The sequence below is a fragment of the Gossypium arboreum genome, chromosome 9 (genome assembly GCF_025698485.1).
Source record: "Gossypium arboreum isolate Shixiya-1 chromosome 9, ASM2569848v2, whole genome shotgun sequence".
Lineage (NCBI taxonomy): Eukaryota > Viridiplantae > Streptophyta > Magnoliopsida > Malvales > Malvaceae > Gossypium > Gossypium arboreum.
Window position 1 is genome coordinate 44,330,793 of NC_069078.1, and position 26,575 is coordinate 44,357,367.

Below are 26,575 nucleotides of genomic sequence, written 5' to 3' on the forward strand. Positions count from 1 at the left end.
TTGTAACATAAAGTCTAGCATATTAATATGAAATAAACTGATTTATGTACCGCATGAGTAAGTACATCAGTTTAACCTTATGTATTTTAAAAAATTAAAAGATTTATTAAAATCTTATCCACCTCAACTTAATATTTTGAAAATAAAAGGCTACTCGTTAAAGGGCGATAATTATTATAAAGGTGGGTTGCTAGTGAGTGTGCTTACTGTAATATTATTTAATTAACTTCTCCTCAAAAAAAAAATATCTAATTTTTTCTTTAATTTTTTTAAAAACAATTAATTTAAATAGTATCACTTTTTTAAATAAATATATTTTATATGCGAAATATTCCTTGAAGCTTTAAACGGCACAGTTATTGGCTTCCCTTATTTTCGCTCCATTTTGATTTTCTTTCTTCTCCGTCATTGTATCACATATCAGATCTCTTTTCTCTGAAACTACCTTCCTCTCAGGACTCTTTGCTGCAGTCCCACTATATCCGGACTTACCATCGGAAACGTTAGTATTTGCGCTCCTCTCTTGCTTTTGCTTGAAATGATAGTTTCTTGTAATTGGATTTGCAACAATCAAGAGCTACCTTCTTTTTTTTTGAAGGAATGATATATAAAAAATAACCAGTCTTTTTTTTTCCATATTTTCTTTAATGTTATTTTCTTTTTTTCTTTATATTTCCGTTGTAATTCGATCTTTCCCTCCTCACTTTCTTTTCTTTTTCTTTTTCAGCTGATCGGATTGCTAAAAGTTCACTCAAGCCTTGGTAATCTTCCTTCTAATGCCTTTCAACTTTCCTTTGAATCCATTTCGGGATTTAGTGATTCCTTGGCTTAGTTCGTTTCAGTTTTAGTTATCTATTGGCTACAACTTTTTTCATGCTGGCAATTTGTAGCATTTATGTGTTCTTTGGTGTTTGAGAAAATGTATTCCATGGAAAGAAATCGTACGATTGGGATATGAAGCGGTTTGGCTAAGTATTCTTGAATTTCGTTTTGAAGTTGAAATCATTTATGCTTCATAACTACTACAAAGTACAAACCCTCCTTTAAGCCACTGCCAATTTCTTCCGACCATCGACCTGCGAAAGTTAATAGGAAAAGAGTCATACACTTACAATGCGTTTTTCTCTTTGTATTTTGACTTAGAAACGTGCAGTAGATTATAGACATGAATGCCTCTTCAAGTCAAAGGAATTATAGTTGGCAGAGGTCCGCCACCCAAAAATAAAGAAAATAAACATGTATCAAATAAAATAAAAAGAACAATCCTTGTACGATGCCTGTTCTTGATAATATCTATTTTGGGTTGTCAAGAATGGGGTTATGTTATTCCTATCTTATGCAAAGAAAGATGCTGTCCTGCAGGGCAGGAAACAGTTTCTAAAAGAAAAAAAATTGATGATGATCAGTTTGCAGATAGGCGATCTGGATTGAAGGTAAATTCTAGATATTACTTTTTTTTTGGAACTCTCCAAGTGTCATGTTCAACATGTTCCATTCTTTTCTATTGTCAATTCATCATATCCATTCCCTTAAAACTATGCAGATAAATTATAAACAGTGACACTGAAATCTCACATTTACTCGCCCAAAAAATTAAAAATAGATCATGTATGAAACATAACAGGCATTATGATGGCAGCAGCAGTATCCTATTTCAACATTTTGGCTTGATTCTGCTGCTGTTGTGTTCTTCAACAAAGAAAAAAGAATTGCAATTCACATTCTGAGTCCAGATTTAATAGCTTTGTTATTTACATTACGAGTCTAGGCTTGATAGCTTTACTTTGCTTTTGATGCTCCCTCCCCTGATTTCTTAGAGCAGTTGTTCTGACACGCTAATTTACTGATTCTGTTTGATATCAGTCGAAACTCTTCTGACATCTCCAGTCTTGTCAAATCCAGATTTTGCTTCTTCAACTGATATTGAGGTTATCATTCTCCATTTTCTTGTTCCATGAGATGGAAAAAAAATTCTTTCTTCTCATTTATGTTCCTAGATTTGTTGTTGCTTATTGAAAAAATAAGGTAGACCTCAATTAGCTCTATTGCATGGGTAATTCTTGTAATTTTGCAATGTTTCAATGAACTGTTTCAGAAAGAGTATCTGTGCTTAACCCTGCAAGTTTTTTTGGGAAATGCTTAACCTTGCATTTGAATGCTAATTAGTTTCAAATTAACTTAATTGTAACAAAGTGTTGAATTGAAGGTTAGTTTCATATTTCCATTTGTTTCTATTTGGATTCCGGGAAAGTGGAGGACAACCAAATAGAGTATTTTATTTTTGGTTTCTAAAGAAATTAAAATACTTGCTCAAATTAGAGATAGTGAAGTAGTTAGTTACTGCTTTCTCCTCACTTAAACTTTATTTATTTCTTTTCATAATGGGCTAGGATAGGTTAAATTGATCTCATTTTCCTTGCATGCTTTTATTATTGTTTCTTTTGTTATCTCAAAAATTACGCTTTTGCTTCTGTTTTGCTTATTGATGAGAACATTAATTGCAATGTTAGCTTAATTTTTTTTATTTAATCTGTGTCAATTATAGATGAAAGAGAGGTCAAAATCTTCTTCTGTAAGCAATCTCCCACTCATCCTGAACATTGATGACTTTAAGGTAATGAATCAAACCACAAAATGATTCAATATTATGAATTAAAAATTGTCAGAGCCTCTTTTGTTTTGCTCATTAAATTCTTTGGATAAGTTTAAGATTGGAAGTCAATTGGCAGGGCGATTTTTCATTTGATGCATTATTTGGCAACTTGGTTAATGAGCTCCTGCCGTCTTTCCAAGAAGATTCAGCAGATTCAGCAGAAGGACATGGTATTGGTGGAACTGATGTGCTGCCAAATGGACATACCCGTACCTCTTCTGATGCAACAAAATTTGCACAAGGACTCTCTGCACCTCTATTTCCAGAAGTAGATGCTCTATTATTGCTGTTCAAGAACTCTTGTAAAGAGTTGGTCGATCTTCGCAAGCAGGTCTGTTCTGTAATATGGGTTTTGATGAAATCTGTAGGATTCATATTAATGTTTTAATGTTTGTGATATGGGTTGAAGATTGATGGAAAACTCTCCAATCTCAAGAAAGAGGTTTCTACACAAGATGATAAGCATCGGAAGACACTAACTGAGGTTAGTCTGCAGAATTCCTTCGTACTCTTTCTTTTAAATAAATCATCAAGTAAAAATGTCAAAGAAAGAACTATTTCTTTCATGCCTAAAATTGTTTTAAAAAGTATTTATCCTTTGGATATTTAAAGCTCCTTTCTTTTCTGAAGAAAATTAAGAAAAAAAGATGAATTTCAACAACTCTATTTTTTTGTTAATTTTTCCCTCTGTGTATGTAGACCATAAGAGGAGAAGAAATAGTGAATATTAAGGTAAATGTCAGATTACAGTTTACTAATTAAGGAATATTTAAGTGTATCAGATAGGATTCTGTAAATATTTTATTGATTACTATCCCTAACTTTAAGGCTGTTTTTTTTAGACAGCATCCCTAGAGTTAGTCTGTTTCCTAGTATAGAGTTTCCTAAGTTAGGCTTACTATGTGTATAAATATTTATGTAATTTCTTATGAATAAGACGGAATAGAAAAAGCCTGTTCTTAACATGGTATCCGAGCCGTTTTTTAGCTCAAATTCGGGATTTTTTCTTTGTCCGCAACTTCTCATTCCGATCAACCCTCAAGCACGTAGAATTTGTTCAAAAGAAACATGGCTGAATCTGTCAAAACCAACAACTTTGGAGAAGAAAGCATCAAAACCAGCAACAACTTGGAGAAGGAATTCTCAAGAATCATCTGTTGAGTTCAAGAAAGAAGAAATTGAGAAGTTGAAGAATCTCATGGGATCATTGGAAAAATCACCTTCAATAGGTACTAGTGGTTTGGTTTTTCGGTATATCCTCTTCTTAAAATTCTAAAATCTCAGATATACCCACAAAAGTTCTTGGGTCATTGACTCAGAGCTACTGACCACATGACCCACTCCTCACAAAAATTTGTTTCATATACACCTTGTCTTAATAGTAGAAAGATAACGATGAGCCGATGGTTCTGTGATCACGAGTGGTTGGTCGAGGTGATATTGTTATAAACAAAACCCTTACTCTTAAAAATGTCCTTCATGTTCCAAAACTATTTACCAATCTTCTATCCATCCAAAGAATTACCAAAGACTCTAATTGTAGTGTGGTTTTCTATCACAATCGATGTCTTTTTAGGAAGAATCGAGGAGGATGATTGGACATGCTAAGGAAGTATATGGCCTATACTATCTTGAGGAATCCATTGGAGAAGTTAGTGCTCAATTCCTCACCATTATCTTTCATATCCGAATCTATTAAAACCAATAAAACCAAATTTGGCTCCATCACCTCCGCCTTGGTCATCCATCGTTTAGAGTCCTTAAAATTATGTCTCCTTCATTGTTCAAAGGATTAACTGTTGAAAAATTCCATTGTGATGTTTGTGAACTTGCAAATCATAAACGTACCTCTTTTCCGGTAAGCAATAAAAGAACATCCGCTCCTTTTACTCTTATTCATAGTGATGTTTGGGGACCATCCACTATTTCAAATATTTCGGGGCTCGGTGGTTTGTATCCTTTATTGATGATTGTACCGTGTGTCTTGGATATTTCTTTTAAAAAGAAATCGATGTAAGGTCATCTTTCCAACCTTTTACAACATGATCAAAACACAATTTGGAGCTGAAATAAAAGGTTTAGGTCGAGACAATGCCAAGGACTATTTCAATCGGTTTCTCTCACCATATTTCCAAGAAAGAGGCATTATACATGAGTCATCTTGTGTTAGCACACCCCAACAAAATGGTGTTTCCAAAAGAAAAATGGTCACATTTTAGCTATTACAAGAGCCCTCTTGTTCCAAAAAATGTCCCTAAACAATACTGGGAGAGGTGTTTTAACTGCTACTCATATGATAAATAGATTGCCTACAAAAGTCCTTGAATCTCAAAGTCCTATGCAAGTTCTAGCAAAATTCTTTCCTGATTTTAGTACTTCAAGTAGCCTTCCTCCCAAAATATTTGGTTGTGTTGCCTTTGTACATGTACATTCTCAAAATAGAGGAAAATTTGATCCACAAGCTGTCAAGTGTGTCTTTCTCGGTTATTCTTCCACTCAAAAGGGTACAAATGCTATCATCCACCACAAAAAATTTTATGTATCGTGGATGTTACTTTTGCGAACAAGAGAATTTCTTTACTCGTCCTTATCTTTGGGGAGATCTTATTCACGAAGATAAGGAGAGAATTCTTTCTTCTTGACATTCCACTCTTGTCCAGCAACCAAACACACATTCCAGCTCCGTCCAAGAACCAAACACTCACATTCCAGCTCCTGTCCAGCAACTTGAAGCAGAGCCTAATACACCCAAATCACAAAGAGGATTCAGGACACTACTCGTCCTTCTTGGTTTACTCAAGGAAGAAGGCACGGTGCAAATTCAATCATCTTCTCCTCCTATACAACTTGAGGTAATTGCTGAACCTACTACTGAAACTACTGAAAATTTAGATGAATTTCCCATTGCTATTAGAAAAGGGATTAGAGCACATACAAAACATCCCTTGTACTTATTTTTGTCTTACAAAAATTTGTCCCATAACCACAAAGCCTTTCTTACTAGCCTAAATTCTATCTCCATTCCCAAAAGCAAGATCCGAGGCATTAGAAGATGAGAATTGGAAAAATGCCATGAAGGTTGAAATGGAAGCTCTTGAAAAAATAAGACATGGGACTTGGTGAAATTACAGAGAGGAAAGAAACCAAGTGAGATGTCATTTGGTGTACACAATGAAGTATAAATCAGATGGTTCTTTGGAGAGGTACAAAGCAAGATTGGTTGCTAAAGGGTACACTCAAATGTATGGAGTAGACTACCTTGAGACATTTGCCCTGTTGCAAAGATGAACACAGTGAGAGTGTTGTTGTCACTAGTGCCAACCGAGGCTGGAAATTACAGCAATTTGACATTAAAATGCCTTTTACATGGTGATCTTGAGGAGGAAGTCTATATGGATGTTCCACGAGATTCGGTCCAAATACGTGATGTAGTTTGCAGACTAAAAAGGCTTTGTACGGACTAAAATAGTCCCCGAGGGCTTGGTTTGGAAGATTTACCAAAGTAATGCTCAAGTTGGGGTATAAACAGAGTCAAGGAGATCACACTCTATTTGTAAAACACTCATCTTCAGGGGGAGTGACTGCTTTATTAGTGTATGTAGATGACATTATAGTGACCGGTGATGACCTGGAAGGAATGGAGAATTTAAAGAAATGCCTAGTAAAAGAATTTGAAGTCAAAAAACTCGGAAAGTTAAAATATTTCCTTGGTATTGAAGTGGCACACTCTCGGAAGGAATCTTCATATCTCAAAAAAAATACATAGTTGATTTGTTGACGAGAGCAGCAAGTTGGGATGTAAACCAGCAGACACACCCATAGAGGTGAATCACAGACTTGGAGATGCACTAGAAGATGCAGCAGTTGATAAAAGTTCATATCAAAGACTTGTGGGGAAGCTCATTTACTTGTCTCATACCGCACCGGATATTGCCTATGCACATTGTTGTAAGTCGGTTTATGCACAACCCCAAAGAATCATATCTTAGAGTGTGTATCAAATTCTACAAGATTTAAAGGCACACGCGGTAAAGGAATCCTATTTAAAAAGGGAGAATTTAACCTTTGAAGCCTATCTTGATGCAGATTATGCGAGGTCTATGGTTGATAGAAGATCAACCTCGAGCTATTGCACTTTCCTAGGAGGCAATCTTGTGACTTGGAGGAGTAAAAAACAGAATGTTGTGGCTAGATCTAGTGCAGAAGCTGAATTTAGGGCGATGGCTCTTGGAATTTGTGAGCTATTATGGCTAAAAATTATTTTGGAAGATTTGAAGATCAAGTGGGAAGGTCCAATGAAGTTGTATTGTGATAATAAGTCTGCTATCAATATTGCACATAATCCAGTTCAACATGATTGTACGAAGCACGTTGAGGTTGATGACATTTTATAAAGGAAAAACTGGACGGTGGCTTAATTTGCACTCCATTTGTGTCCACCGATGGTCAACTAGTAGACATACTTACCAAAGGGTTGTGCGGAAAGTTGTTTCAAAACTAGTAAGCAAGCTGAGAATGGATGGTATCCACTTCCCAGCTTGAGGGGAGTGTCGATTACAGTTTACTAATTAAGGAATATTTAAGTGTATCAGATAGGATTCTGTAAATATTTTACTGATTACTATCCCTAACTTTAAGGCTGTTTTTTTTAGACAGCATCCCTAGAGTTAGTCTGTTTCTTAGTATAGAGTTTCCTAAGTTAGGCTTACTATGTGTATAAATATTTATGTAATTTCTTATGAATAAGACGGAATAGAAAAAGCCTGTTCTTAACAGTAAATGCTTGTTGTTTTTGTTTCAAAACACCCTGCTTCACATTTTTACCTTGACTTGAACTATAACAGCATGGCATTGAGTGAACAATCAGAAAAATTTATTCAGATCTTTCAATTACAAGTTCTTAGGTGAATGTGAACCTAATATGAGTTTGGATCTTATGGTTAGTTTTACTTCTTTTTCTCCAGCTGGAAAAAGGTGTAGATGGCTTGTTCAACAGCTTTGCGAGATTGGATTCGCGTATTTCAAGTGTTGGGCAGACTGCTGCTAAAGTAGGAGACCATTTGCAGGTAAGTTTATTCATTATTCCAGCTACTACTAGTTGGTTTTTTCATTTTGCTAAATTAGATAGCATTTCCTAAATTCATTTATTTATTTATTTGTTTTTTATTTTGGTTGTCAGAGTGCAGATGCTCAGCGTGAAACTGCTAGTCAAGCCATAGAACTCATAAAGGTACTGTTGGTGTATTTTGTGTCCTATATATTGATTAAACTGTTTTAATACCTTATCATTTTCTCACTTGCAGTACCTCATGGAGTTTAATAGAAACCCAGGCAGTCTGATGGAACTTTCACCTCTATTTTCTGATGACAGCCGTGTCGCTGAGGCTGCATCAATTGCACAGAAATTGCGTAAGATGACATTACTTTTGTAATGCTTTAGTTATTGTACAAAATACACAAGTTTTTTGACTACCAGATGTGTAATTAAAAGGAGTGATTTAAAGTGATATAATGAATTTGTTATTCTAAAGAATTGTTTCAAATTTTTAACTGGCAAATTGTAACATATTTTAGCTTAGGGAACTTATTTCCGTATACTACTTTTGGAATATGCTTTTTTATGCCTTTTACTACTTCATGAACAACTTTTTACCTTCTATATTCTTTTGTTGATTTAGGATCATTCGCTGAGGAGGATATTTCAAAGGCTATGCCATCAGTTGTGGGAGGTGCAACTGCTAGCAGAGGATTGGAAGTTGCAGTTGCTAATCTTCAGGAGTACTGCAATGGTATGGTAACTGTTTTATCACACTCTTCTGGTATGAACCCTTTTGATCTATGAGAATGATAAAGGAGTGAATGAGTGACTTTTACTAGATTGTGTGTGTATTTTGATGAAAAATTTTATCTAAAAGAGAAAAAGGTCGTTATAAATGGCTTCACCTACCTTGTCACGACAAGTTTATCAAGTCTCCCATTTGCTTTTATCTTTTTGCATAATCTCTGTAGAACTGGAGAACAGATTGTTAGCTCGGTTTGATGCTGCATCTCAGAGAAGGGAATTGTCTACCATGTCTGAATGTGCTAAAATTTTATCTCAGGTATTAATTAATTGTATATTACTCTATAAAATTGTAACGAAGGTATTAATTTATGTAGAAAGGAGCTGAATTAGTTTGTATATATTAGGAAATTGTTCATAAGCTGTAATCTGGTAGATTAGGATTTATTATTTAGTTTCCTAAGAAATAAAGTAGCAGTCATTGATTCCGACTTAGTTGCTTTCCCAGTTTATTAAGATTCCTAACTTTGTGGGTTTGTCTATTATCTTTCCTAGAATAATGGACTGGAATGCCAGCCAACCTAATATAAGTATTAGGCTGTATTTTCTTGATGAAATAAGAGATTCCTTCACCAAAATTAACATGGTATCAGAGTTAGGCTCTAAACCCACTATCTAACAGCATACCAGCATGCTAGTACATCAAGGTAGATTTACCTCTGCTCATATTGCAGCAACCAGAAAATTAAGACCATGGATAGTTGATTCTGGAGCTTATGATCATATGACTGGAGACATCAATATCTTCCACAAGTTCAATCCATATTCAAGCCCCTCTACAGTATGAATAGCAGATGGATCACTCTCAAAAGTGGCAGGAATTGGATCAATAGACAAAGGACCTTCTTCTCTCATCTTTCCTTTATGTTCCAGAATTAGATTGCAATTTGATTTCAATTAGTAAACTCACTTGTGACTTGAACTGTGTGGCTAAATGTGTTTCCGAGTCTGTTTCTAACTCTTTCTCTAATTTTATTTTTGTTTTAAATGAGAATAAGTCATGTTATGGCACTTCCACCTTGGTCACCCAAATTTTGCATACCTTGAAAAATTGCTTCCTCATTTGTTCATCCATAAAAATTCAAAATTTTTCCATTGTGAAATATGTCAACTTGCAAAACACACACGTCATTTTATCCTAGCATTCAATATAAGCCTTCACATCCATTCTCTATAATTCATAGTGACATTTGGGGACCCTCACAAGTGAAAAATATTAATGGGGCTCGTTGGTTCATATCTTTCATAGACAATCATACTAGAAGCACTTGGGTATTCCTTGTGAAAGAAAATTTTGAAATTGGGGGAATCTTGAAGTCTTTTTATTCCATGATTCACATCCAGTTTAAAAGCAAAATTCAGATTCTTAAGACCGATAATGGCAGGGAGTATTTTACATCAGTCTTGGGTTCCTATTTCATAACACAAGGAATTATTCATGTGAGTTCTTGTGTTGACACCCCTCAGCAAAATAGGATAGTCGAGAGAAAAAATAGACACTTACTTGAGGTAGCTAGATCACTCATGTTTAGTAATCATGTACCTAAACACTTTTTGGGTGAAGCCATCCTTACTGCCACATATCTCATCAATAGAATGCCTAGTTAAGTGTTAAAATTTCAAAGACCTCGTGAAGTACTCCTAAAAGCCTTCCCTCATGCTAAATCATTTTCTTCTGATCTTCCACTTAGAGTTTTTGGTTGTTCAACATTTGTTCACATACACCAACAACATTGAATCAAACTTGATCCCAGATCAGTAAAATGCATTTTCCTAGGATATTCTTCTAATAAAAAAGGGTACAAGTGTTATTCACATGTTACTCGAAAGATGTACAATTCCATGGATGTTACCTTTTTTGAACACCAATCTTATTTTTCCAAATCCGAAATTCAAGGGGAGAACTCTAGGGAATTTCAGCTTTGGGACATTCTTCAAGACACTCAATCGGTTTATATTTCACTCTAAAGTGTCAATCCGACACCATTACCCTATTTTGAGTCCACAAAACCTGAATCTCAATTCCATATCAGGACCAAACGACACACCATTTGAGTCTCAATTCCATGAGTGTACTCAACCTCAACTTGATGCATATCATCAGGAACTTCGTCTCTATTCTAGGAGGAGACGACCTACTAAAAATCTAGAGAATGACACTCAAAAAAGAGATTACCAAGAACTTGAACCATAGCCTCTTGCTTCAAAATTTCACACTGGTATGGATTCTTCAACTTGTGAGTCTCTTGTTCTTGTTTTTGATGATTTTGATTTGCCTATTGCTCAAAGAAAAGGTGTTCGAACATGTACAAACCATCCTATTGAGGAATATGTAGTATATGGGAAATTGCTGCCATCATATAAAACATATATTTCAGCTCTTGAGAGTATACAGATACCAAATTCCATTCAAGAAGCTTTGAAATATCCAGCATGGAAGAAGGCTATCGAGGAAGAAATCAGGGCTCTAGATAGCAATGGAATTTGGACTCTTATAGAGGGCTGCAAGTGGATACTTACAATTAAGTATAAAGCAGATGGAAGTATCGAGGGATTTAAAGTCGGGCTGGTGGTAAAGGACTTTACTCAGTCATATGGAATCGATTATTAGGAAACCTTTGCACCTGTTGCCAAGTTAAACACGGTTTGAGTACTGCTGTCACTAGCAGTAAATAAAGATTGGCCCTTGTACCAGCTAGACATCAAAAATGCCTTTTTGAATGAAGATCTTGAAGAAGATGTTTACACGGAAATGCCTCCAGGTTTAGAAAACTCCTCAAATAGCCATCAAGTGTGCAAACTGAAGAAGTCATTGTATGGGCCAAAACAATCATCTCGTGCTTGGTTTGACAAAATTTCCAAAACAGTAGTCTTAAACGGATACAATGAATGCCAGACAGATCATTCCTTATTTGTGAAATCCTCATCGAAAGGTAAAATTACTATTCTTATTGTCTACGTTGACGACATCATTATAACTGGAGATGACTCAGAGGAAATTATCAAACTCAAAAAATTACTTGCTACTGAGTTTGAAATTACAGATCTTGGCGCTCTCAAATATTTCCTAGGCGTGGAGGTTGCTCGATCTAAGGCAGGGATTGTTATATACCAAAGAAAGTACATCTTAGATTAGCTAACTGAGACTGGCATGCTTGGGTGTAAACCTACAGAGACTAGTGCGCATGCTTGGGTGTACTAGTGGATAAAGGGCAGTATCAAAGACTAGTGGGAAAGTTGATCTATCTCTCACACACGAGGCCAGACTTTGCATTCTCAGTTGTTAGCCAACACATGAATGATCCGCATGAGGAACATTTAGAGGCTGTAAATTGGATTCTTAGATACCTGAAGATGACACCAGCCCATGGTTTACTCTTCAAAAAGAGTGAAATCCGTGAGATAGAGGTGTACACTGACGCAAGTTGGGCCAGAGAATTGACTGAAAGAAGATCCACAAGTGGTTATTGCTCCTTTGTTTGGGGTAATCTTGTTACATGGAGAAGCAAAAAGCAGTCAGTGGTGTCAAGAAATAGTGCAGAGTCAAAATATTGTGCTCTTGCTTTGGGCATTTGCAAAGAATATGGATTTAGAGATTGCTAAGATAATTGAAAGTTGATTTTAAGGACCAGATAAAAATATACAATGACTGTCAATCCGCCATAAGCATTGCCAAAAATCCAGTACACCACGACAGGACCAAGTATGTGGAAATTGACAAACATTTCATTTCAGAGAAGTTCAACAATGGAATAGTCCAACTGAGCTACATCCCTACTCAACTGCAGCTTGCTGACATTCTCACCAAAGCTCTTTCAAGAATCAGCTTCAATGAATTCAACTCCAAGTTGGGATTGTATAACATATACACCCCAGCTTGAGGGTGAGTGTAGAGAGGAGCTGAATTAGTTTGTATATATTAGGAAATTACTCATAAGCTGTAATCTGGTAGATTAGGATTTATTATTTAGTTTCCTAAGAAATATAGGATCAGTCATTGATTCCTAATTAGTTGCTTTCCTAGTTTATTAAGGTTCCTAACTTTGTGGGATTGTCTATTATCTTTCCTAGAATAATGGACTGGAATGCCAGCCATCCTAATATAAGTATTAGGCTGTATTTCCTTGATGAAATAAGAGATTCCTTCACCAAAATTAACAATTTATTCTATTTCAATTTAAAGCAGGCTATTTAAATTTATGAGAGAGTTGTGTTAATTCTATAAAATTGTAACTAAGGTATTAATTTAATCTATTTCAGTTTAAAGCAGGCTATTTAAATTTATGAGAGAGTTGTGTTAATCTATTTGGAATGTCTGATTCCACAATGGCAGTTCAACAGGGGCACTAGTGCCATGCAACATTATGTAGCAACCCGTCCAATGTTCATTGATGTGGAAGTGATGAATTCGGACAATAAATTGGTTCTAGGCGACCAAAGTTCTCAAGCTAGTCCTAACTATGTTGCTCGTGGACTTTCTAAGTTATACAAAGAAATTACAGGTCAAGAGCATAGTTATATTGATGTAAATTGAAGGGCTTGAGATCACCAACAAACTTGTTGTATCTATGTTGTTTGTCCTGCAGATACTGTACGAAAAGAAGCTGCCACAATTATGGCAGTATTCCCTTCTCCTAATGATGTTATGTCAATTTTAGTTCAGGTGCCTTGAAGAATATGCCCTTTATGTTCCTATATATTGCATTTCCTCAATGCATAGGCAGCATCATCATGTATACCTTTTTCCCCCCTCTAATTATGGGTTGCTTTTGTATGTCACATGCAGCGAGTTTTGGAGCAGAGAGTAACTTCTCTTTTGGACAAATTGTTAGAGAAGCCATCTATTGCGCATCCCCGTCCCGTGGGGGAAGGTGGAATTTTATGGGTCAGTAAACTTATAGAAGATGCATCCATTTTTCCTTATATTAAATGTAAGTAGAAGTGACAATTGACTTTATATCATGTTTCACTTGAGGCTTCAGTATCTGAGAATGCTAGCTGTGGCATATGAGAAGACTCAAGAACTTGCTAGAGATCTTCGAGCCGTTGGATGTGGTGATTTGGATGTTGAAGGTAACAATTTTGCAATAGCTCCTTCGCAAATCACCCCGTATTGCATAATCCTCTTATAATTTTAAATACATATTCGAATCAGATATATTATTAATTGATTAAATAAGAGAGTTTAGGTTGGTTATTTGGAACTACTGATGGAATTTAATAAAAAATAACCCAAAATAGATGATGGTTGTGTTGGATGAGTTTGGAAATATTAAATGGAAATGTATAATGTGGCGTTACAATCAAGAGAGCTGATGCGGCTCAGACAAATGTGAAGGTAACCATTCTCAATAGCTATAGTATGTATGCTCCTTTTATGACTTAATCACAAATTTGCTTGTTATTACAGGTCTCACAGAGTCTCTTTTTTCCGCTCACAAGGATGAATATCCTGAATATGAGCAAGCCTCTCTTAGGCAGCTGTATCAAGCAAAGGTTTGCAATTTTTACTTGTTCTCTTAAGTTTCAAGGCTTGATTTGCTTCATTAACGCAGCTTGTAATGTCATTGGTGCTGTGCAGTTGGAAGAACTGCGTGCTGAAAGCCAGAAAGTCTCTGAGCCAAGTGGAACAATAGGGCGTTCTAAAGGGGCTTCAGTGGCTTCTTCCCCTCTGGAGATATCTGTTGCAGCTGTGACAGAATTTTTACGGTGGAATGAAGAAGCAATAACCAGATGCACTTTGTTTTCTTCTCTGGTAATAATTTATCCACCAATTGGTGTTATGCTCACTTAGTTCTGTGTGATTTTTTTGCATCTTTAAGAGATCTTTGCAGAAATACTGAGCTGAGTTCCTAAAAGGGGTTGTAAGGAAAAAAAAATAAGGCTTTCCAATGTTTTATTTAACTATATTGCTGTTGAAGTTGCGTAAATCTCTTCACTCCATGAGTTTTTTTTAAATTCCATAATTGGGCTAATATAAGAGTAATTCAATATCTGGTACATGATAGGTAAAATATTGCCTACAGTGACATGATTAAATATATGAAATATGAACCAGAATGCTAGTGTGGTAAAAGGAAAAACACTCTGGGCAGATTGAAGAAACCATATATCATGACATAAATGTCATCAATGACTAATTTATTGCAATATGTCTGACAGCCTGCTACACTTGCAGCCAATGTAAGATCAGTGTTCACTTGCCTATTGCACCAAGTAAGTTGGTTAATTAAGCATGTCAATCCTCTGGAAGTTTTTCATGGTACTTAATAGTCTCATTTTTTTAGGTCAGCCAATATATAACAGATGGACTTGAACGGGCTAGAGATAGCTTGACTGAAGCTGCAAGTTTGAGGGAAAGGTTTGTGATAGGTTCAAGTGTTAGTAGAAGGGTTACTTCTCAGGTACACATCTGATTATGTTTTATCTTATCCATTTTAAGTTTCAGTTTGACGAAAAATAATGGAAATAAGGGTGGTTAATTAACCAATGTGCAGGCAGAAGCTGCCGCAGCTGCTGGTGAAAGCAGTTTCAAATCTTTCATGGTTGCAGTACAACGTGCTGGCAGTAGTGTGGCCATAGTTCAGCAAGTATGTTCAGTTTTTTGGTTGTTTCTTAGTAAAGTTCACATATCAAAGAATATTTTAATATGTTGAAGTTTTGAATCAAATTTACCTTTCATCTGCAGTACTTTGCAAATTCTATATCTCGGCTCTTATTGCCTGTTGATGGTTCTCATGCTGCCGCTTGCGAAGAAATGGCAACAGCAATGTCTAGCGCAGAGGGTGCTGCTTTTAAAGGGCTTCATCAATGCATTGAAACTGTGATGGCTGAGGTAAGTTACTTTCAGTCTCCTAATTTGATGGTACTGGACAATAGCATGGGGAGTAATTGTTGGATATGGACATGTTTGACATAGATATGCTAAAATTCTTAAAGTATTTCTTGTATTTGGAGGATCAGACTTCCATACCTATGTCTATTGGACCCACGGATTTGAGTACTTGAAGGAAAATGAATAGTTGCAGCACCAGCTTTAGATGTTGGCTAAAGATTTTAATCTTATTATATTTCTTTATAGACTTTATTATATTTGATTATTCTTTTCATTACCCAGTAGATGGTGCATACTTGTTTAACTCTATTTTTTTTGTCTCCAAGCTATTAGATTGTGCCTCTTTATTTATTCCAATGTAGGTTGACCGATTGTTATCAGCTGAACAAAAGGCAGCAGATTACCATTCACCTGATGATGGAATGGTTCATGATCATCGTCCAACAAATGCCTGCACAAGGTTTGTCCTTCTAACATGTGTCTGACTCATGTATGGGTTTATTGCCTCCAAGGATCTTATACATGGAAAAACCTGGAAATATCTGACCATACCTGTGTTTGACATATGTCTATAATCAACACTAACTCCTGAGTCCGAGTAAACTCTTGTGGCGCAAACTCAATGGATGCAAAGCTGATTGGTGTGAAACATGATTCATGTCCTTTGCCAATAACATTCTGCATTTAGCCTAGCTTCATTTATGTTACTTTTTGTTGTCTACTTGTTAATTGAACTAAAAAAATTCAGTTTCCATGTTGTATAAGATCACTTCTTTAGCCACACAGATGTAAAATGTAAGTTTTTTGATTCCTTTTTCTTGTCTTCTTTTCCATGTCTAGAGTTGTTGCTTATCTTTCTCGGGTCCTTGAGACTGCATTCACTACATTAGAGGGTCTTAACAAACAAGCATTCCTGACTGAACTGGTACGATGTTTATAGTTTGTTATTTCCTTGATTATTACTTACATAATTCAATGACTTTGAGTCTACTAAATTATTCTCTGTGTTCAAACGATATTTAACAAATACATATACTTTGCAAGATTGGTGTTCATAGTTTATGAATACAATGACGATTTCGCACAGAATTTTCTTCAACCAATTCACACAAACTTGGTATTTCGCCCTTCATTTATTCACTTGAAATAGTTTTTAAGTGATGCATCTCTTGATAATTTTCAGCAATCTTGGCTTTTAGCATGTAGTTTACTTTATTTTGTTGTGGATTAAAAACAGCCAGTTGTATTAGATGACTAGTGAAGGAGGTACTTGTTGAATCAAAGACTATGGTGCCACTATGTAAGTCACATCATTGTGGAACATGGAATTAAAGACAAATATCAAAATTAAACAAATTTGCTCTAGAAACTTGAGAAATAGTAAGGCATACAAAGAGTTTTGAGAAATAAAAATCTAACAAAGGATACTGAGAAAGCTGTAAAGAGGCTAGAGCGAGAGTGGATACATTTATATTTTGATAGTTTGGATTCAAAAGATAGAGAAAATGATTTCCATAGGCTATCTTGAATAGGGGAGAAGACTAGGGAATTAAGAACTAAAGGTGTACAAGGATAACAACCATATGGTCTTGGTGAAAGATGATGAGATTAAAGGGATGAATGGGATATTCTAAAGGTGTGAGTGACTTGACTACACCATTAAAGGACCTATATTATGATTTTTCATTGAAGATCAATGTCTTTTGAGGTCAAACAAGCCTTGCATCGAGTTGAGACTAGATTCACTAGAAAAGCGGCTATGCTAAATGCAATTTTTATCAAGGTTAGAAATGTCTTAGTGAATTTGGGTTGGTGGTTAATGAAATTGTTTGACAAGATTTGGAAAAATTATCAGATGCTTGATGAGTGGAGGTAGCATACATTGGTGTCTTTATTTCAAAAGAAAGCGGCAATGAGGATTGCTCAAACCATATAGGACTAAAACTTGAATTATAGTATGAAACTTTGAGAAAAGTTTATTGAACAATGTTTCAGTAACATGCTAAGTGTCATGGATCTCTCATTCTTAGTTGGAAGAGCGTGGTGCATCACACTCAAAAGTCCTTCATGGCTTGGCCCACAAGGCCATAAGAAACATCTTGCAACACATCAAGGGTGGATGCCCACCCCCATTATCCAATTGGAAGACATACCCACAAGAAGGTTTAGGCATTTGAGTGTCTCAATGATTTTGAGCACCGATCCTAAAGAGTCACTTCTCATAAGGATGTTCCATCTTAGCATCGTGGTAACCTAACACATGCTCACAAGCACACTTCAAAACTCACATTCTTGGAACTCAAGGCATTATTCAATAGTTGGACAACCTTGAGACGAAGTCAGGCAAGGCTAAACTTGTCCTGCATAGAGGCCACTCTTAGGACACGCTTATAGCCTTGCACAAGTTTAGTTCCACAAATGATGGACACCCAACGTCATGCTCATGTCTCATTGAAAATCAAGGGTATTGTCTTAACTTCAGCCCATTCTAATCTTGTTATTGATAAGCCACTTGAACTTAAATCTATACCTTGGCTGGTGGAACTTGCGGGGCATAGTAAATGCTTAGCCTGTACCTAACATTGGGCTTGCTTTCCTCAAACTGGGATTTTGTCCCAAGGAGATATCGTGCCATCCATTTGGCCGTAATGCTTGCTCACCTAAACTTTATATGTGCCTCAAAGTAGCTTAGTTGCACCATGCAAGTCCTCTCGCTTGTGGTTGTGAGGCAGTGGTGGAAAGTTGACACCAAACCTCCTCCGCAAAGAGAAACTTTTAGAGTGTTACCTTTAGAAATGTTGGAATGTTTGATATAGGGACACTTTGCTCCATAAGCCCACTTAAAGCTAACCACTAGTTTACCTATTCCAAAAACCTGTGCTAGTCTTAGCAGCATTAGGTGGATCACCCATCTTATGTATTAGGTGTCATTTGCTGCTATAATTGGTGTAGTCATGGTGGCACCATGTGTGAAAAACAAGATATTTTCTATTATATTTTCCACAAGAGATTACATACATATTTATACACATAGTTAGCCTAACTAAGGTAACTTTACGCTAGGAAACAGAATAATTGTAGGGATACTGTACAGCCTTAAAGTTAGGGATAGAATATTTTAGAATCATATTTGATATATTCAAATATTCGAAATCGACACTCCCCTCAAGTGGGAAGTGGATATCATCCATTCTCACTTGCTTACTAATTCTGAAACAACTTCCTGACAATCCTTTGGTAAGTATATCTGCTAGTTGTTCATCGGTGGACACAAATGGAGTGCAAATTAAGCCACCGCCCGCTTTTTCCTTTATGAAATGTCATCCACCTCAACGTGCTTCGTTCGATCATGTTGAACTGGATTATGTGCGATATTGATAGCAGACTTATTATCGCAATACAACTTCATTGGACCTTCCCACTTGATCTTCAAGTCTTCCAATATAATCTTTAGCCATAACAACTCACAAAATCCAAGAGCCATTGCCCTAAATTCAGCTTTCGCACTAGATCTAGCCACAATGTTTTGTTTTTACTCCTCCAAGTCACAAGGTTGCCTCTTAGGAAAGTGCGAGAATCGAGGTTGATCTTCTATCAACCATAGATCCCGCATAATCTGCATCGGTATAGGCTTCAAGGGTTAAATTTTCTCCTTTTTAAATAAGATTTCTTTGCCTAGCGTGCCTTTTAAGTCTTGTAGAATCGATATACAGCACTAAGATGTGATTCCTTAGGATTGTGCATAAACAGACTTACATCACCTCTGCATAGGCAATATCCGTCCGGTATGGGACAAGTAAATAAGTTTCCCACAAGTTTTTGATATGACCTTCTATCAACTGCTGTATCTTCTAATACATATCTAAGTCGTGGTTAGCCTCTATGGGTGTCTCTGCTGGTTTACTGACCCAACTTACTGTTTACGTCAACAAATCAACTATGTATTTTTCTTTGAGATATGAATATTCCTTCCGAGAGTGTGCCACTTCAATACCAAGGAAATATTTCAACTTACCTAGCTCTTTGACTTGAATTCTTTTACTAGGCATTTTTTAACTTCTCCATTCCTTCTAGATCATCACCAATCACAATAATATCATCAACATAGACTAATAAAGCAGTCACTCCCCGAAGATGAATGTTTCTGAGAGTATGATCTCCTTGACTCTATTTATATCCCAACTTGAGCATCATTTTGGTAAATCTTCCAAACCAAGCCCTCGGGACTGTTTTAGTCCATATAAAGCCTTTTTAGTCTGCAAACCGCTGTCTCAGTATTTGGACTGAATCACGGAGGAACATCCATATAGACTTCCTTCTCAAGGTCACCATGTAAAAGGCATTTTTATGTTAATTTGCTGTAATTTCCAGCCTCGGTTGGCGCTAGTGACAACAACACTCTTACAAAGTGTTCATCTTTGCAACAGGGCAAATGTCTCAAGATAGTCTATCCCATACATTTGAGTGTACCTTTAGCAACCAACCTTGCTTTGTACCTTTCCAAAGAACCATCGACTTATATTTCATTGTGTACACCCAAAGAACATCCCACCAGTTTCTTTCCTTCAGGTAATTTCACTAAGTCCCATTTCTTATTTTTTTCAGGAGCTACCATTTCAACCTTCATGGCATTTCTCCAATTCTTATCTTCTAATGCTTCGAATACAGTTTTAGGAAAGGAAATAGAATTTAGGCTAGTAAGAAAGGCTTTGTGGTTATGGGACAAGTTTTTGTAAGACATGAATAGGTGCAAGGATGTTTTGTACAAGCTCTAGTCCCTTTCTAATAGCAATGGGAAAATCATTTAAATCAGTAGTATTAGAATTCAAAGTAGGTTCATGAGTTACCTCAGTCGTATAGAGAAGAAGATGATTGAACTTGCATCGCTGCCTTCTTCCTTGAGTAAACCAAGAACAGACGAGTAGTGTCCTGAATTCCTCTTGGTGATTTGGGTGTACTAGGCTCGATTCAGAGTTGTATAGGGTCATTGTTTCAAGTTAGGCGGAGTTGGGTAGCGAGCAAGGTCCGAGTGAGAGTGTTTGATTGCTGGACAAGAGCCGGAATGGGAGTGTTTAGAGCTGGAATGAGAGTGTTTGGTTGTTGGACAGAGCTGGAATGTTAAGAAGAAAGAATTATTTGTCCTTATCTTTCGTGAATAAGATCTCCCCGAAGATAAGGACGAGTGAAGAAATTTTCTTGTTCAAAGAAAAGTAACATCACTGTTACAAAATTTTTTTTGTGGCTAGATGATAGCACTTGTACCCTTTTGAGTGGAAGAATATCCAAGAAAGACACACTTGACAGCCCGTGGATCAAATTTCCTCTATTTTGAGAATGAACATGGATAAAGGCGACATGACCAAATACTTTGGGAGTAAGATTCTTGGAGATATTGAAATCGGGAAAAATTTGGCTAGAACTTGCATAGGACTTTGAGATTCAAGGACCTTTGTAGGCAATCTATTTAACAAATGAGTAGCAGTTAGAACGACCTCCTCCCAAAGATTGTTTAAGGACGTTTTTTGGAACAATAGGGCTCTTGTAATGGCTAAAAGTGACCATTCTTTCTTTCGGCTACACCATTTTGTTGGGGTGTACTAACACAAGATGACTCATGTATAATGCCTCTTTCTTGAAAATATGTTGAGAGGAATTGATTGAAAGAATCCTTGGCATTGTCTGACCTAAACCTTTTTATTTCGGCCCCAAATTGTGCTTTGATCATGTTGAAAAAATTGGAAAGACAGACCTAACATCAGATTTTTGTTTTAAAAGAAAAATTCAAGACACACGAGTACAATCATCAATAAAGGATACAAACCACCGAGCTCCGAAATATTTGAAATAGTGGATGGCCCCAAACATCACTATGAACAAGAGTAAAAGGAGTGGATGTTCTTTTATTGCTTCTTTGGAAAAGAGGTACGTTTATGTTTTGCAAGTTCACAGATATCACAATGAAATTTTTCAACAGTTAATTCTTTGAATAGTGAAGGAAACATAATTTTAAGGACTCTAAACGATGGGTGACCAAGGCGAAGGTGATAGAGCCAAATTTGGTCTTTATTGGTTTTAATAGACTCGGATATGAGAGATAAAGGTGAGGAATTGAACATTAACTTCTTCTTTGGATTCTTCAAGATAGTATAGGCCATTTATTTCCTTAGCATGTCCAATCATCCTCCTCGATTCATTCTTGAAAAAGACACCAATTGTGATAGAAAACCACTTTACGTTAGAGTCTTTGGTAATTTTTTAATGGATAAAAGATTGGTAAATAATTTTGGAACATGAAGGACATTTTTAAGAGTAAGGTTTTTGTTTATAACAATATCACCTTGACTGCCTTTGTGATCACAGAACCATCACTCATGTTATTTTTCTACTACTAGAATAAGGTGTATATGAAACAAATTTTTGTGAGAGTGGGTCATGTGGTCTGTAGCTCTGAGTCAATGACCCAAGAACTTTTGGTATTTGTATTTGAGACTTTAGAACTTTGAGGAGATGATATACGAAAAGGCCAAACTACAAGTACACATTGAAGAAGTTTTTCCAATGATCCCAACAAATTTTTTAACTTCTCAATTTCTTCTTTATTGACTTCAATAGGTAATTCCTGAGAATTGTTTTTTTTTATCTAGCTGTCTAGTTGTATTTGCTCGTCCTTGTCCCTTTAATTGTCCATCTTTTTTTGAAAATTTTTTGTTTGTTGTCTGTGGCTTCCCATGGAGTTTCCAGCATCTGTCTTTAGTGTGACGAGTCTTTTTGCAGTAGGTGCACCATACGGAATCCTTGTTAAAAGACTTTGTACGTTCTATCTGTCTATTACCTTTACTAGTTGGCTGCTCCAGGACAAATCTCCTCTCATTTACAGCATTAGTAACCAAGGTTGAACTATCCACTTGATTGTTCTCCACCATAACTCCTCTTCTTCCTTCCTCAGCACGAACAATTGCAATTGTTTCATTTAGTGATGGTAGTTCCTCTTTTCTAAGTATTTAAACTCTTCTTGCATCAAACTCAACATTCAAGGCAAAGAAGAAAATCATAAATTCGATCTTTTTCAACAAACCTTTTCAGGAGTGCTACATCTTCACTGCACTTCATCTGAATACACTGGTAATGATCTATCTCTTGCCACAAACTTTGCAACAGGTTGGAATACTCCGTGATTGATCGACTTCCTTGCTTGGTGGATGAAATCTTAGTCTTGATTTCATAGATTTGAGCAGACATCTCGAACTTTAGAATAAGTCTGCTTCACGACTTCCCATATTTCTTTGGATGTGCTAAGAAACATGCATGTATCAACGATTTACGGCATCATAGAGTTCCATAACCAAGACATTACGATAAAGTCTTGTTCATCCCAAGCATCAAACTTAGGGTCCCTTCTTTAGGTCCAATTCGAGTAAGTGACTCACTTTCCTCTTCCTTTCAAGAAGGTACGAACCAGTTGGGACCACTTGGATAATTTTTCCATTTAGCTTTGTAGGCTACTTGGATATTCTCAAACTCACTCATTGGATTTGAGTTGTTTACGAAATTTCGAGCTCTCCCAGTGTTCTTGGTCTTGTGATTCAATCATGTTGTGTCGAACAAGTTCTATAGACTTGAGGACCGGTTGGGAGTCAAAAAAAAAAAAGCTAAAAAAGCGGCTAAAAATCCCGAAATCGGGCTAAATAACAGGCTCGATACCATGTGAAAACAGGATATTTTCTATTATATTTTCCACAAGAGATTACATACATATTTATACACATAGTTAGCCTAACTGAGGTAACTTTACGCTAGGAAACAGAATAATTGTAGGGATATTGTACAGCCTTAAAGTTAGGGATAGAATATTTTTAGAATCATATTTGATATACTCAAATATTCTGAAATCTAACACCATGGCACATTGATGCCAGACCAAGATACCACTAAGATTGTGAAGAATCAGTTTGGTTTCTATTTTAGAGCGATCCAGCATGAAGTTATTCATGTCTCGCAAGAAGTTTAGAGTGTTGGGGTGAGATATATGCATGATTTTTTATTGATTTAGAAAAAGCGTACGATTGATGCATAGAGATGTTCTTTTTTTTAGTGTTGAACAAGGTGTCTGATCCTCTCAAAGATTTTACTATAATATGATATATATTTACGAGAGAGTAGTTACGTATGTAAGAAGTCATGGTGGAATGGCAAATGAGTTTCCAAATACAGAGTAGCTGCATTCGATTGATGCAGTTTTTTTTCTTTGCCATAGTAACGGGTGAGTTAACAAATGGCATTCAAGATGAAAAGTCTTGGTGTAAGCCAATCACAAATGATACTGTATTTGTTGATGAGGCTCTAAAGAAAAGGGGGGGGGGGGTGGTTAATACCAAATTAGAGTTGCTGAGACAAACACTAGAAACTCAGGGATATAGGTTAAGCAGATCAAAGGCATCACATGGAGTGCAAGTTTAGTGAAAGATGATCAAGATATGATCAATCTTGGTTATCAATTGATACTAGTAGTAGAATGCTTTATGTAATTTGAAACAATAATTCAAAAGGATGAGAGATTCATGGAAAGATCAATCATAGGATCAAGGCCTGGTAGTTTAAGGGGAGAAATGTGATAGGAGTTTTATGTGATCACAAAATACTTTTGTAGGAAATTCTTTAGCAGAACTATTCAACCCACAGTGCCATATGGTGTGGAGAGCTGGGCTAAAAAAAGCAGTGTACACAAAAGAGAAGCGCAGCCCAGATGTGAATGTTAAGATGGATGTGTGGTGGCATTTTATACGTTCATGTTTTTGTCCTTGTCATAATCGTATTTAAGGTGTTATATGCTTATATAAATTTTGACATGTTTATATATTTGTTCCATGTTTGTGTTCTATTGTGCTTTTGTTCTGTTCAAAATTTCTAGGCCTAGGTAAGACTTGGGTGTATCTTCAAGTTGGAATAATTTTTGTAAAAGGTAAGAGAATATTTATGGTGATTTTGGCCATGTAAGGCGCAAGTTAAAAGATGCACCTGTTAGAAGGATGGAGCAAATTGATGTTGTATAGGGTGAAAGGTAGATTAAGAGACCGTAATATAGTTGAAGGTAATAAATAATGAGATGAAACTATTAGAACTTGGGAGAGAGGATGTTGGTGAATATGAACGATTGGAGGACTGACGTGTCTGATGTAATTATCTTTTTATGTTCTTTCCAACTCTAATTATATTGGGATTATGTAGTATTACTTTTTTTCTATTATAATTTTTTCCTATTTATACTGTTTTAGTAAGTTCTTGTACCACATTTTGAAAGTAAATTTCTGATCATATTCATTTTAGGGAAATTACTTGTACAAAGGACTAGTTAACCATTGGCAGAAGTTCACTTTTAATCCGAGGTATTTTGCCTGATCCAATTTTCAATTGCCTATTATTTTCAAACGGTGAAATAGCAACAGTGATGCCGATTTTTGTGACTATTCTAATATAGGTTTTTGAATCTGTAGCAAAGAAAATTTTGTAGATGTACTAGTACGTCTTTGTTTGCATGTGTCATTTTGATCTTTTTTTGTACTGTTTTGCAGTGGAGGACTACGACTGAAACGTGACATAACAGAGTACGGAGAATTTGTGCGCAGTTTTAATGCCCCTACTGTTGATGAGAAATTTGAACTCCTTGGCATGTAAGTTTTTAAATTCATGATTCACTGGAACTATTTGTTGTCATTTAAGCATCTAATGTGCTGATGAACTGTTGGTCTTCAGCTTGGCCAATGTATTCATTGTTGCTCCTGAAAGTCTCTCCTCTTTGTTTGAGGGTACCCCGAGCATCCGGAAAGACGCACAAAGGTAGTGTTCTATCATCTCAATCTCGTTCTTAGCACTTTATACTATCTGGTATGTAATTTTTGTGCAGTGCAAAGCCTATGATATATCTTATCGAACCTGACCTGAACCTAGAGGAACTCATCTAACCTCCTTACTCATCCAAACCCGAGTTAATTCTATTTGATCAAAAAAGTTCACACTCCAAACCCAAGTATAATTCTAATTTTGTTCGTATTATTCAGGTTTATTCAGCTTAGAGATGACTACAAGAGTGCGAAACTAGCATCCAGGCTTAGCTCCTTATGGTCCAGTTGAGGGGACTTCCCTGGTTTTCCTTCTACTTGCTTGATCCCATCAACAGCAGCTCCCAGGTTTTGTTTATTCGACACAAAATCCACTACATTAGATTCCATTTCTTGTTCATATTCTTCAGTGTTTCTTTTTTCCATATATGTAAGAGTCGAGGACTTTGTTAATAACCAGACAGTGGTTGAACCAATTGTATGTTCAGTTCTTGGTTCAATCAGATTTTAGCTATTACGAATTTGCGTTTAACATCTATGCTAATTATAGATTGCTCGATTGGGTTCTATAAATGAATTAAAAGTGATATCAATTTATTCCCGAAAAATAACTCTATAAAGAAAAACATATCTTGTTTTTATTGTCTCATTAGAGTTAATTCATGTGAGTCAAAGTTCTGCTCTTTTACTCTCTAAAAATTTATAGATCTATCAAAATTTATATAATATATAGCATGAGGACAACTTCAAAATACAATTAAAATAGGAAATGAAATATATATATATATATGAACACAATATAATAGTTAAAGCAAGATATGAAAAATAAACTAATGAAAATAAACTAACACAAAATTGGAAATTAATCTAATAGTGTTAATTAGATCCGACAATTTCAAACATGTAAAATTTATTAAAACATAATAAAAAATTTATTTGGCCTTTCAACTTTATAAAAGAAGTTATTTTAGCTTTTCATTTATTATTATTATTATTATTATTATTATTATTATTTGCATGTTTTAGCCATTCATTTAATTTTTGCTTCTTACCCTTGAACATGTATTGTTTGCAGATCACCCCAAAATAAATGAAAAAAATTAAAAGTTTGTTAATTTTGCTAATATGACAATCCACTTTTGTATGCCACATTAGTAATTAATTAAATTTTTAAAAAATAATATATTTTTTATAATCTTTATACTTTTAAATAATTTAAATAATTTTATAATCTTTATAATATTTTTGAATTTTAAAATTTAAAAATTAATTAGTTTCTAATATGACATCCATGTAACAATTCATATGTATGCCATATGAGCAAAGTTAACAGAGGTTAATTTCTCCATCTATTTTGGGGTGATTTGACAAACAATACAAGTTTAAAGAATAAAAAAGGCGAAAAATTA

General features: G+C 35.7%; 1 protein-coding gene across 3 annotated transcripts; it reads left to right on the forward strand.

Annotated features, from left to right (window-relative positions):
- Window positions 1-219: 219 nt before the first annotated feature.
- LOC108465001 (exocyst complex component SEC10b-like) lies at window positions 220-25,777 on the forward strand. 3 transcript variants are annotated; one of them, XM_017765299.2, is made up of 28 exons: window positions 233-502; window positions 728-761; window positions 1,363-1,433; window positions 1,864-1,928; window positions 2,546-2,614; window positions 2,730-2,984; window positions 3,063-3,137; window positions 7,618-7,719; window positions 7,833-7,883; window positions 7,957-8,062; window positions 8,332-8,442; window positions 8,663-8,754; window positions 12,829-12,997; window positions 13,082-13,158; window positions 13,282-13,380; window positions 13,478-13,568; window positions 13,906-13,991; window positions 14,077-14,250; window positions 14,658-14,711; window positions 14,783-14,899; window positions 14,993-15,085; window positions 15,184-15,330; window positions 15,693-15,790; window positions 16,171-16,255; window positions 24,655-24,713; window positions 24,900-24,998; window positions 25,081-25,164; window positions 25,386-25,777. In XM_017765299.2, exons 5-28 carry the CDS (start codon window positions 2,546-2,548, stop codon window positions 25,456-25,458), a joined length of 2,466 nt encoding a protein of 821 aa, XP_017620788.1. In that variant the 5' UTR covers window positions 233-502; window positions 728-761; window positions 1,363-1,433; window positions 1,864-1,928; the 3' UTR covers window positions 25,459-25,777. The 3 variants fall into 3 exon arrangements, with proteins under 3 accessions (XP_017620791.1, XP_017620788.1, XP_017620789.1); XM_017765300.2 differs by lacking the exon at window positions 1,864-1,928 and having other exon boundaries at window positions 335-502; XM_017765302.2 differs by lacking the exons at window positions 16,171-16,255; window positions 25,081-25,164; window positions 25,386-25,777 and having other exon boundaries at window positions 220-502; window positions 24,900-24,995.
- Window positions 25,778-26,575: the final 798 nt, after the last annotated feature.